The following is a 13081-nucleotide window of genomic DNA, read 5'->3' on the forward strand; positions in this document are numbered from 1 at the left end:
CATGTAGTCACATAACTAAGCTATCATTCATTACATAGACATTTTACCATACTTATAACAGTGTCTGTGAATTTTTCTTATATGAAATTTTAGCTAACAACACGTATATTATTGAGATGTATTTAAACATTTTGGGCTTAAACTGGCCAAGTAATCGAGTTGAGGTATCTCTGATCATAACAATATCCATGGAATTTAACATACTCAAAACCTTAATTGTGATACTCAGTGACTGTGGTCTAAGAAATGTCAAGCAATGCTAGATCGCATATCCTTGTCTCTGATTTCAGACTTAGGTTAATTTATCCGTGTTTTGATTTTACATGATGTTTGTCCTATGTAAGGTGTTTCATAAGGGCACATTATGGGGTAAGTCAGTTTTTCGATATTACTCTTTTAGCTGTAAATGTATGGATTTAGTGTTGCCTTCTGTTACATTGATATAATTACTGCATTGGTAATATAGATATGTGTCAGCTATTCCTCTCTAATAATATTACCCTTTAGATTTTGTTTGCCTGTTTATAATACTAACATTTTTTCATTGCTGACTGAATGCGATGCTAAGTAATTTTCCGGGCAATTCCAGTGTTTTCAGCGGGGTCACAGGAAATAATGAAGTGGATTCTTAATCTATGATTTGCTTTCCAGCTAATACAACATACTATTTACTTTGTAATGTTTTGTAGTCTATTTGCTTCTCTACATTGAAGCCAGAACATGACATTACTTTTTTGTAGGTTAACATCAGTTACGCTGCAGATAAATTAATTGATACAGTTCAGAAAGAGAGTGATGATCCTATTCACCGATACGTATTCATTGTATGTAAGAGAACTATCATGTAACAAGTTTGAAATTCTCAAAAAGTAAATTTTGAAATTATTAAATTTTAATTTTCATAAATGAGATGACGTATTTCCTACTATTTGAGTGATCTTCCTTATTCAAACGGGAGTTCAGGATAAAACTGATGTGTTATGTTCCTTGTTGGATAACAGTAGGATTGACACACCATAAAAACACAATAATTAAGCGGAGAATGGGGCACTGCAAAAATAGAGGACACAGTCTGCAGTCTTACAAGGTCTCTCATTCATGGGCCACTGTCTAGAGGGACTACCCCATCCCCTCATGCTCAGATGCTATACTAGACACTCACTATGGGGCAGGCCATGTGGTAGGAACATTCTATGAAACACAGCTTATGAAGTTTTTTGAATAGCCGTGGAGGTAGCCAACTGTGTTACTGTCAGTGCTTAATTTGTAAATAAAAATATGCCGGTGCCCAAAGTTCTCCTCCGAAACACATGGCTGCTGCAATTAAATGTGCACACACGGAATACTGGGGCAGCCTAATCCTGAATATATCTGGGGCTTCTTTAATCCTTTAAAGCCACTCCCTACCCCTTCAACTCACTCTTGCAGCTTTCTGATTTCTTCCTTTGTGAAACCTTTTAGTTTTTCTCTTCCTTCGTCTTTACTATATGCGTCTTTTGCTCGCAGTAAATGCTTGAGGCAGGAAAATAAGTGCTGGCCCTCAAAAATAAGTGCTGGTGCCCCGCACCAGAAACCACTGGCTCAAATGAAGCACTGTTTACTATCCTGCTCTGGTGTCATGAGATGAGTTGCTAGTTCTTTGTGGTTCATGGTACTTTTGAGCCCTACTTCTGAAGCCTGCGTCCCATGTGGTTGAGTTCAGTTAAATTGTTGTACTTTAGTTATATTTGGTTGAAATGTGATAAATGCAAGCTTTTGATGCTGATTGCAAACTGTGTTCACTTTTTTGCAATTTAATATCAGAAATGATGCTCCATCACAAGACTGTGTTTTAAATAAAATGTATTTGATAATCTGAATAGCCTTTTCCCGTAATTCTAATCTTTGTCTTTGTAAAGAGTAAAACTGACTGTAGCTAATTCCTTTTTGTTGGATAGGTTACCTCCAAAGTATACTTTGCAGTACTTGGATGAAGACTCCTTCAACTTTCAAAAGGTTCATGCTACCAGTGTTCTGCTCACTGACCGAGCAGGAGGCCCCCCTTCAGAACTACAGCCCTTCTCTGCCCGGATGGTCTTAAACACAAGAGTGACAGATGAGTCTCATTTCCAAGACGTGCGTCTCATTGAGTTTGACATTGCTGGCTCTGGAATTCAGTAAGTATTTATTTAAAGTTCTACTTTACAAAACCCTTCATTGTTCTTATATAAAAGTCTAGAGGGGACTGACTCTAGCAAACACTCTGTGCAGTTTTATTTTGCAATTGCCTCTACTGGGATTACTTAAGACTTACAAAGTAGTCCTCCTCTGGTAAGCAGCACATATAACTGTCTTCTTTTGTGTATGATTCTTTTTATCAAGACAGTACTTTCAATATGTTTTTCATACCTGTGTACATGATTTTAGCGCCCTCTAATATGCTACTGCAGGCTGTATAAATTCTGCTTTTATGATGCCCATCATCAATGGCAGTAGACTAAGCATATTTCTTAATGATGGTTCTTTTTGTTTTTTGGTTGAGCAGTGGAACGCACCAAGATGTCATGTAAAATTTTGATCCTTTTTGGGTCTTCGCTAGACAGCGCATGTGCTGTCTTGAAAAGACGTATTGTGTTCAATCTGTGGGCTTCAGCCTGCTTATAGGCTTCCCATTTACTCGCTTCATTGTCACTCTCACATTCATTTTCCCAATTTGTCCATGACATGCATGCGTCATGCCTTTTCTTATGTTTAGCCCTTCCCCAGAGCATGGACCAAGTACTTGTGTCCACCTACTGCTCACTCTTTTAGGATCTACTTTTTTCTTTGTGTTTGAGCACTCCACACAAGTAATGGTGTTTTTACAAGCTCCTTGTTCTTTTTTTATGTGGTCAAGCACTCCACATTCATCGTCTTTCTCCCCACTGTTTTCTTATGCACATTGGTAAAGGGTGAAGTAGGTATTGGAGCGCTTTACATGAACATCAGTTGTATTACACAAGGTCATATTTATTTTGTACGCACAGGGAGATGAAGTGCTTTTTTATGTCAGGTGAGATGAACGTTTTGGTGTCATTTTGTTTTCCGCATTTGATGTAATTTTGTTTCCCGCACCCATATCTTCTAAAAATGTTATTATTCTGTCTGAGCTTATCATTGATGTTGATCTCTACCATGTTGAGGGGGTGATACACGCAAGGGCGTTGCTTGTTCTTTACACATGTTCAATGTTTTTGATGTCTGCCTGTTCTTGTGGGCTTACATCCTTTCATTCCAGGAATATTACAGTTACAGTTGCCCTTTCCCACGTTGTTTGCAGCCCTGTTGTGTTGCACACCAATGTGCTGCAGTATTTTCACAATCAAAGGGCCTTCACTTTTACCCTCGGGACACAGACAGCTGCTGCAGATGGACATGTTTGGTCTGGAAGCTTCCTGTTCTGGGTGAGGATATGGCGCAATGGCCAAAGCTACCAGCTTTAGTACTGGGGAACCAGGTTAGATTCTCAGCATCTGCTCAAAATCCTGTGATTCTAGGCAAATCACTTAATCTCCCACTGACTTTAAAAACAATTACCTGGTGTAATGTAACTGGTGTTCAGACACCTTCCGAACAACCTCATGCTTAAAGTCATACTGTGATGTCAACAGATAGGGCTGCAATGTCCCGCGGGGACCACCACCTCCCTGGTCTCATGATGGGGTGGTGGGAGAGTTGCATAGCTTGGGTTCAAGAGAATGATAGATATATGAATAAGGTGATCATGTGGCTTCGCTACATAGACAACCTGTTCCTAATTTGGCATGGAACTATAAGAGATTTTGAGGAACTTTTTTGTATATTAAATAATAATGACGCAGGATTACAGTTTACATACAAAATCAGTGATAGCCTGATTGAATTCTTAGATGTGCAAGTACACATTGTAGCAGGAACATTACAGACCACATTATATAGAAAACCCACTGCAACTAATAGTATTTTACATGGTACCAGTTTCCACCCTACATCTCTAATTAGAAGTATCCCTTATGGTGAATTTATTCGTATTAGAAGGAATTGTTCGGATGAACAGGACATGAACGATAAATTCGGTGAAACTCGACAAAGGTTTATTAATAGGGGATACACTTTAAAATCCATCAAGCAAGGAGAATTGAAGGCAAGGGAAAAAACCCGTAATCAGGTGTTGGCCAAAAAAAGTAATGTGTTAGAACATTCAGAACAGAATAAGGATGAGATTAGACTAATTTTGGATTACAGTAAAGAAAACCATCAAATTGTAAAAGTACTGAGAAGATATTGGCATCTAATCCAAAAAGATAGTGACATTGGACCTCGGGTCGGAATTTGTCCCTCCATTACATATCGGAAAGTACCATCTTTGCAGGACATGCTAGTAAAAAGTCACTTTGAGTCGCCCAGAGCTTTTGATTGGTTAACAGGGGGCAACAAGGGCTTTTTCTGTTGTAGGAAATGTAAAGCATGCAAAATTGGTTGTGATAAAAAGTTTGTAACAGATTTCAGAGGGCAAGATTTAGTGATCAAAGAAAAAATTACATGTAAGACTTCTTTTGTGGTGTATGTTTTGGAATGCCGATGTGGCCTGAAATATGTGGGCAGCACCATATGCCCTTTAAGAAAGCGCATCTTAGAACACATAAGGGCAGTGCAAAATGAGGACATTTCTTATGCTATAACGAAACATCTTAAAACTCACTCAGACCTGAATTGGATGACCATGATATACTATGGTATTGCAACTGTACACAAACATGAACGAGGGGGTGACAGTGTTCATAAACAAAGACGTTTGGAGTCGAAATATATCATCAAACTAAAAACCAAGATGCCTTATGGAATCAATTACGATGAGGAGTTGTATTGTCACTTATGATTTTGAAACAACAATGAGATATTACTGTCTTTATAGCAAGTCAAGGAAAGGCGATTATGATTTTGATGTGGAGTTTGGTTGTCGATTATCAATCAGTAGGTATTCATAATTAGTAATACAAGCTATGACAGTAGTATATTATACATAATCCAATATGTATGGAGTAGTAGGAATTATTGGAGTTTCCATTTCGTTTTTGTTTGCACTTTATTATCACTTGACTGTTTGAATATTCTGGGTGCATATAAATTCACTTGTTTCCTTTTGTTATATTAGTAACACTTTTGGGGCAAGCTTATGTTTATTGGTGATGTGTTGTAGCACTAGACATGTTATATATATAACTACATATCCCAGAATGCCACATAAAGGCATAGCTTAGTGGAAAAGTATAAATAGAACATGGATTGGAGTAACAAGTTACCGTGATCAAGACCGAGAAGGTCGAAACGCCTTGGTTTTAGGTGGTGGGGTTGTTTCTTTACTGAATAAAAGAGGATTAATCACAATTCTGTGAGTGCGGCATCTTTAACTTGAATGTTAAGCTGGCAAAATAATATATATATATATATATATATGTTCGATGGCATGTGTAGCTGCAGATACACATGCTTTGCACATCCCGCCATCTAGTGTTGGGCTCGGAGTGTTACAAGTTGTTTTTCTTCGAAGAAGTCTTTTCGAGTCACGAGATCGAGGGACTCCTCCCCTTTCGGCTCCATTGCGCATGGGCGTCGACTCCATCTTAGGTTGGTTTTTTTCCGCCATCGGGTTCGGACGTGTTCCTTTTCGCATCGCGTTTCGGAAAGATAGTTAGAATCTCGGAAAATTCGACGGTATTGTTTGCGTTCGGTATCGGGTTAGTTACAACGGATCAACACCGACTTTTGAAGAGCTCCGGTGGCCCTTCGGGGTTTTTTCGATCCCCTGTCGAGGCCTGGTCGGCCCGGCCACGTGTCTCTTCAAGGCTGATGGAACAGACCCCATTCCGCTTCTGCCCCAAATGTCACAACAAGTATCCGTATCCAGATCAGCACCTGGTCTGTAACTTGTGTTTGTCTCCAGAACACAGAGAAGATACTTGTGAAGCCTGTCGAGTGTTTCGGTCGAGGAAGACATTAAGAGACCGAAGAGCGAGTAGACTGCAAATGGCGCCGGCGCCGACAGGACAAAGGCACTTGGAGGAGGAAGAAGAAACCCTCTCCATCCAGGAGTCGGACTCGGACGAGCTAGATCACGAAGAAACGCCTAAAACCGTGAGTAAGACGTCGAAGCATAAAACTCACGAGAAGACCACAAAAGCCCAGGGGATGCCACCGCCAGCAGGCCATGGCTTAACCCGAAAAATAGGTGACCGATCATCGGCACCGAAAAAAAGTGCACGCTTGTGTCGAAGTCATCCGACTCCGGTCGAGATACCGGCACACAGCAATCTCGAACCCGAGACAGCGGGTCCGAGCAAGTTCGGCACCGAGAGAGCGGCACCGAAATGAGTTGGCACCGAGAGACCGTGACGCCGAAAATAAAGAAAGTGTTGTCGGAGCCGAAAAAGGCTACCGAAAAGGTTTCCATTCCAAAACATCCAGCCTCGGAACCGAAATCAGGTTCCTACACAGAGGAACAGGGATTGTCCTCCCAAATGCAAGGACATAAGTTCGGACAAGAACTAGAATCAATGGAACCAGACTACACTCAAAGAAGGCTCCACATCCAAAAGGACACAGGGAAGATAAGTACTCTTCCCCCAATTAAAATGAAAAGAAGATTTGCCTTTCAAGAAAAGGACAAGCAGCCACAGACAAACAACACCGCCATCATCTCCACCACCATCAATGCACACATCACCGGTAGCCACTCCACCACTGATGCAATCCCCAACTCAATCTGGAATGAGTCAGGATGACCCCGACGCATGGGATCTTTATGATGCGCCAGTATCGGATAACAGCCCAGACTGTTACCCAGCGAGGCCGTCGCCACCTGAGGACAGTACATCCTACACACAGGTGGTGTCAAGAGCAGCGGCTTTTCATAATGTCACCTTGCATGCAGAACCGATTGAGGATGACTTTTTGTTTAATACACTATCCTCCACTCATAGCCAATACCAGAGCTTACCTATGCTACCTGGAATGCTAAAACACTCCAAACAGGTGTTTCAGGAGCCTGTGAAGGGCAGGGCCATAACTCCAAGGGTGGAGAAAAAGTACAAGCCACCGCCAACAGATCCTGTGTATATCACGCAGCAATTAACACCAGACTCTGGTAGTAGGGGCAGCTCGCAAGAGAGCAAACTCTCACACCTCAGGAGACGCACCACCTCCAGACAAGAAGAGTCGCAAGTTCGACGAAGCAGGGAAAAGGGTTGCAGCACAAGCAGCAAACCAATGGCGCATTGCCAACTCACAAGCACTGCTGGCAAGATATGATAGGGCTCATTGGGACGAAATGCAGCATTTCATTGAACACTTACCCAAAGAGTTCCAGAAAAGGGCACAACAAGTGGTGGAGGAAGGACAAAGTATCTCAAATAATCAGATACGGTCAGCAATGGATGCAGCAGATACAGCTGCAAGGACAGTAAATACTGCAGTAACCATAAGGAGACACGCATGGTTGCGTACGTCAGGATTCAAGCCGGAAATACAACAAGCCGTTCTGAATATGCCTTTTAATGGACAGCAGTTGTTCGGGCCGTAGGTGGACACTGCTATCGAAAAACTTAAAAAAGACACTGATACGGCCAAAGCCATGGGCGCACTCTACTCCCCAAAGAGGAGAGGCACATTTCGCAAAACACAGTTTAGAGGGGGGTTTCGAGGACAAGCTACAGAACCCACAAACTCACAAACAAGTCCCACTTATCAAAGCCAATATCAGCGGGGAAGTTTTCGGGGACAATATAGAGGGGGACAATTCCAAAAAAGTAGAGGGAAGTTCCAAAACTCCTCAAAACAAGCAGTGACTTCCAGGTCACAAATCCCCAACACATAACACCTGTGGGGGGGGAGACTAACCAAGTTTTACAAACATTGGGAGGAAATAACAACAGACACTTGGGTACTGGCAATTATCCAGCATGGTTATTGCATAGAATTTCTCAAATTCCCTCCAAACGTCCCACCGAAAACACACAATATGTCAAAACAACACATGGATCTTCTAGGACTAGAGGTCCAGGCATTGCTACAAAAAGGAGCAATAGAATTAGTACCAATTCAACAGAAAGGAACAGGAGTTTACTCTCTGTACTTTCTCATACCCAAAAAGGACAAAACACTGAGACCTATATTAGATCTCAGAACATTAAATACCTACATCAAATCAGATCACTTTCACATGGTGACATTACAAGACGTAATCCCACTGCTCAAACAACAAGACTACATGACAACACTAGACCTAAAGGATGCATATTTCCATATACCGATACATCCTTCACACAGAAATTACTTAAGGTTTGTATTCCAAGGGGTACATTACCAATTCAAGGTGTTGCCATTCAGAATAACAACTGCGCCAAGAGTTTTTACAAAATGCCTGGTAGTGGTAGCTGCACATATCAGAAGGCAGCAAATACATGTGTTCCCCTACCTAGACGATTGGTTAATCAAAACCAACACACTAGAACGGTGTTCACAACACACAAAGTAAGTCATAGAAACCCTCCACAAACTAGGTTTCTCAATCAACTACACAAAGTCACACCTTCAGCCGTGTCAGACACAGCAATACTTAGGGGCGACAATCAACACAGCAAAAGCGATTGCCACTCCAAGTCCACAAAGGGTACAAGCATTTCACAATGTAATACAGGCCATGTATCCAAACCAAATAATACAAGTCAAAATGGTAATGAAACTCCTAGGCATGATGTCCTCATGCTTAGTCATTGTCCCAAATCCAAGGTTGCACATGCGGCCCTTACAACAGTGCCTAGCATCACAATGGTCACAGGCACAGGGTCAACTTCTAAATCTAGTGTTGATAGACCGCCAAACATACACCTCGCTTCAATGGTGGAACAATATAAATTTAAACCAAGGGCGGCCTTTCCAAGACCCAGTGCCTCAATACGTAATAACAACAGATGCCTCCATGATAGGGTGGGGAGCACACCATAATCAACACAGCATTCAGGGACAATGGAACACTCAGCAAAGACAGTTTCACATAAATCACTCAGAACTACTGGCAGTATTTCTAGCGTTAAAAGCATTTCAACCCATAATAAGCCACAAACACATTCTTGTCAAAACAGACAACATGACAACGATGTATTACCTAAACAAACAGGGGGGGAGACACTCAACACAGTTGTGTCTCCTGGCACAGAGAATATGGCATTGGGCGATACACAACCACATTCGTCTAATAGCACAGTTCATTCCAGGGATTCAGAATCAGTTAGCAGACAATCTCTCTCGGGATCACCAACAGATCCACGAATGGGAGATTCACCCCCAAATACTACACACTTACTTCCAAAGTTGGGGAACACCACAAATAGACCTATTTGCAACAAAAGAAAACGCAAAATGCCAAAACTTCGCATCCAGGTACCCACAAGATCAGTCTCAGGGCAATGCGTTATGGATGAGTTGGTCAGGGATATTTGCATACGCTTTTCCCCCTCTCCCACTCCTTCCATATCTGGTAAACAAGTTGAGTCAAAACAAACTCAAACTCATACTGATAGCACCAACTTGGGCAAGACAACCTTGGTACACAACACTACTAGACCTCTCAGTAGTGCCTCATATCAAACTACCAAACAGACCAGATCTGTTAACTCAACACAAACAACAGATCAGACACCCAAATCTAGCATCGCTGAATCTAATAATTTGGCTCCTGAAGTCTTAGAGTTCGGACACTTAGACCTTACACAGGAATGTATGGAAGTCATAAAACAAGCTAGAAAACCAACCACTAGACATTGCTATGCAAATAAGTGGAAAAGATTTGTTTATTATTGCCATAATAATCAAATTCAACCCTTACACGCATCTGCTAAAGACATCGTGAGCTACTTACTACATTTGCAAAAGTCAAAGCTAGGTTTTTCATCCATTAAGATACATCTTACCGCAATTTCAGCTTACCTGCAAATTACGCACTCAAATTCACTATTTAGGATACCAGTCATAAAAGCGTTTATGGAAGGCCTAAAGAGAATTATACCACCAAGAACACCACCAGTTCCTTCATGGAACCTCAACATTGTCTTAACACGACTCATGGGTCCACCTTTTGAACCCATGCACTCATGTGAAATGCAATATTTAACATGGAAAGTTGAATTTCTAATTGCCATCACATCTCTAAGAAGAGTAAGTGAGATTCAAGCATTTACCATACAAGAACCATTTATTCAAATACACAAGCATAAAGTAGTTCTACGGACAAATCCTACATTTTTACCAAAAGTCATATCACCGTTCCACTTGAATCAAACAGTAGAACTACCAGTGTTCTTCCCACAGCCAGATTCTGTAGCTGAGAGAGCACTACATACATTAGACATCAAAAGAGCGTTAATGTACTACATTGACAGAACCAAACAAATTCGGAAAACAAAACAATTATTTGTTGCTTTCCAAAAACCTCATTCAGGAAATCCAATTTCCAAACAAGGCATTGCTAGATGGATAGTTAAATGCATTCAAACCTGTTATCTCATAGCAAAAAGACAACTGCCTATTACACCAAAGGCACACTCAACTAGAAAGAAGGGTGCTATTATGGCCTTTCTAGGAAACATTCCAATGACTGAGATATGTAAGGCAGCCACATGGTCTACGCCTCATACGTTTACCAAGCACTATTGCGTGGATGTGTTAACAGCACAACAAGCCACAGTAGGCCAAACAGTACTATGAACTTTGTTTCAGACAACTTCAACTCCTACAGGCTGAACCACCACTTTTGGGGAGATAACTGCTTACTAGTCTATGCAAAGCATGTGTATCTGCAGCTACACATGCCATCGAACGGAAAATGTCACTTACCCAGTGTACATCTGTTCGTGGCATGAGACGCTGCAGATTCACATGCGCCCACCCGCGTCCCCGGGAGCCTGTAGCCGTTTCGAAGTTGATCTTGAACATTTGTAAATTTGTAAATATATCACCTTAAACTACATTATGTACATACATATTTACTCCATTGCATGGGCACTATTACTGTAATACACCACTCCTACCTCACCCTCTGCGGGGAAAACAATCTAAGATGGAGTCGACGCCCATGCGCAATGGAGCCGAAAGGGGAGGAGTCCCTCGATCTCGTGACTATAAAAGACTTCTTCGAAGAAAAACAACTTGTAACACTCCAAGCCCAACACTAGATGGTGAGATGTGCAAAGCATGTGAATCTGCAGCGTCTCATGCCACGAACAGATGTACACTGGGTAAGTGACATTTTCCATATATATATATATCTCAAAACAAAGCCCTTTCAGCGTTAGAGTGATGGATAAATTATGCAAAAAAGAAGCAAGAACTCTGGGTAGTTCCTAAGTTTAGGTGGAGAGCAGCTCCAGTAGGAGCACCCTGCAACACCAGCGACACTTTAGATTTACTCACCTCAAATGTCTGTTTATCTAGCAAAGTTTTTGAGCATAGGATCAATACAGTGCTATCCATGCTGAGCTAGATAGTGACAAAGTCTTTTGCCATTTGTACAGCAAAGTCTTTAAGCATAGGATTGACACAGTGTCATCCTCACCGAGCTGTAAAATGAAAAAAGCCATTCACCACTCACAGTATTACAATCTCTCACTTCCTCTTTCTCAGGGTTGGGTGGATAGGGGGGTTGGCCGGCCAGGCCCTGTGGCTAACCCCACCGCTTGCAGCAGAAGGCTGTGCGAGGTGCAAGGTTGGGTGGTTATAAGGAGTTAGCCACAGGACCTGGCCTGGTTGGATTAATGTATAGTAATGTAGATTACTATGCATTAAAAAGTCATAGAAATTTACTGAAAAAAAACAAAGGTCACAGGGACGTTATAGTTAGGAAATAGAATTGTTTTTAAACATAGAAATTCACTTAAAAAAACCATGGGATACAAGGACATTATAACTAGGCTCACATTTTAAATGTAGCAAACCATAGAAATTCACCTGTTATAGTTAGCATTATCTCAAATAACTATAACTCATGCCCTTAGGTAACTATAACATTCAATAATTCACTAAAATATTCCAGGTAGATAAGTCATATAAAGTGCACCATATATTTCGTATATCACTGTTAAACAATAACAACATTACCAAAGTTAAGTTACGTTTTCTGTATATCAGAGTCATAGATTTAATTCTCTTAATATCGCATGCACTATCATACTGGCATAGTGCATCACCACAGTGCCAGTGAAGTTGCTCATCAATCAGTGATTGCGCTTGTTCCTTCCTACACCACATTGAGTTATGCACTACAGTACTACTTCATTTCAGTCACCCTATGCATGGTTTTAGAGAATACATTCCATGTATAAATTTGAACAGCAATATAAAATACACAATTTGTTAAAAATGCCCACAGTTTACATTTTACAGATTCACATCCAACTCTGCATCATTTTGTGGCCCACGGGACCTCAGTTCCTATCATTAACATCAACGTTGAGTCCTGTCTTCTCAGCTCTAATTCCCTGTCTCCACCTCGTGGATGTTTCCTTATATGCTAGATTCCATAGTGTCTAAATCCATTCAAGAAACCCTCTATGAAGTGGCTGACCATCTGATAACTTTTGTCCCAGTTTCTTACAGCCACAAGAAATTGCTGAATCTTCACTTTTAGTTTTTAATGCTGCTACCAACATATAATTTACGACAGTCACACTCAAGGACATATATCACATATTCGGTGTTGCACGTTATCCTGTGTTTTATCTTAATTTTCCTTCTTTCAAACGTTTCATATTCCTTTATGTTTTGACCATACTGGCATGCCTAGCACACATCACATTTCATGATGCCGTTATTTGGAGTTTTTTAACCATCCCGAGGAAGTTGGACCAGGATCACAATAACTGTGATTCAAGGTGTCATTCAAATTAGCAGTTCTCCGATAGGATGTAGGCCCACAAACTTGTTCAAATGTTCATTATACTGTAAGATATGTAACTTCTTATTCAAAATCTGTTTTATTTCATTCTATGCCCGATTGTACTCCAAAAACAGCCTGCAACTCATAAGGTCCCCG

At 41.0% G+C, this 13081-nt stretch overlaps 1 protein-coding gene across 2 annotated transcripts in view; it reads left to right on the forward strand.

Annotated features, from left to right (window-relative positions):
- NDOR1 (NADPH dependent diflavin oxidoreductase 1) overlaps positions 1–13081 on the forward strand; it is a 201756-nt gene that overhangs the window by 76055 nt on the left and 112620 nt on the right. For both annotated transcript variants that reach the window (XM_069241328.1, XM_069241329.1), the window contains one exon: positions 1938–2156. In XM_069241328.1, the coding sequence (XP_069097429.1) occupies positions 1938–2156 (219 nt within the window). The remainder of the gene's footprint in view (positions 1–1937; positions 2157–13081) is intronic.

Source organism: Pleurodeles waltl, chromosome 6 (genome assembly GCF_031143425.1).
Source record: "Pleurodeles waltl isolate 20211129_DDA chromosome 6, aPleWal1.hap1.20221129, whole genome shotgun sequence".
NCBI lineage: Eukaryota > Metazoa > Chordata > Amphibia > Caudata > Salamandridae > Pleurodeles > Pleurodeles waltl.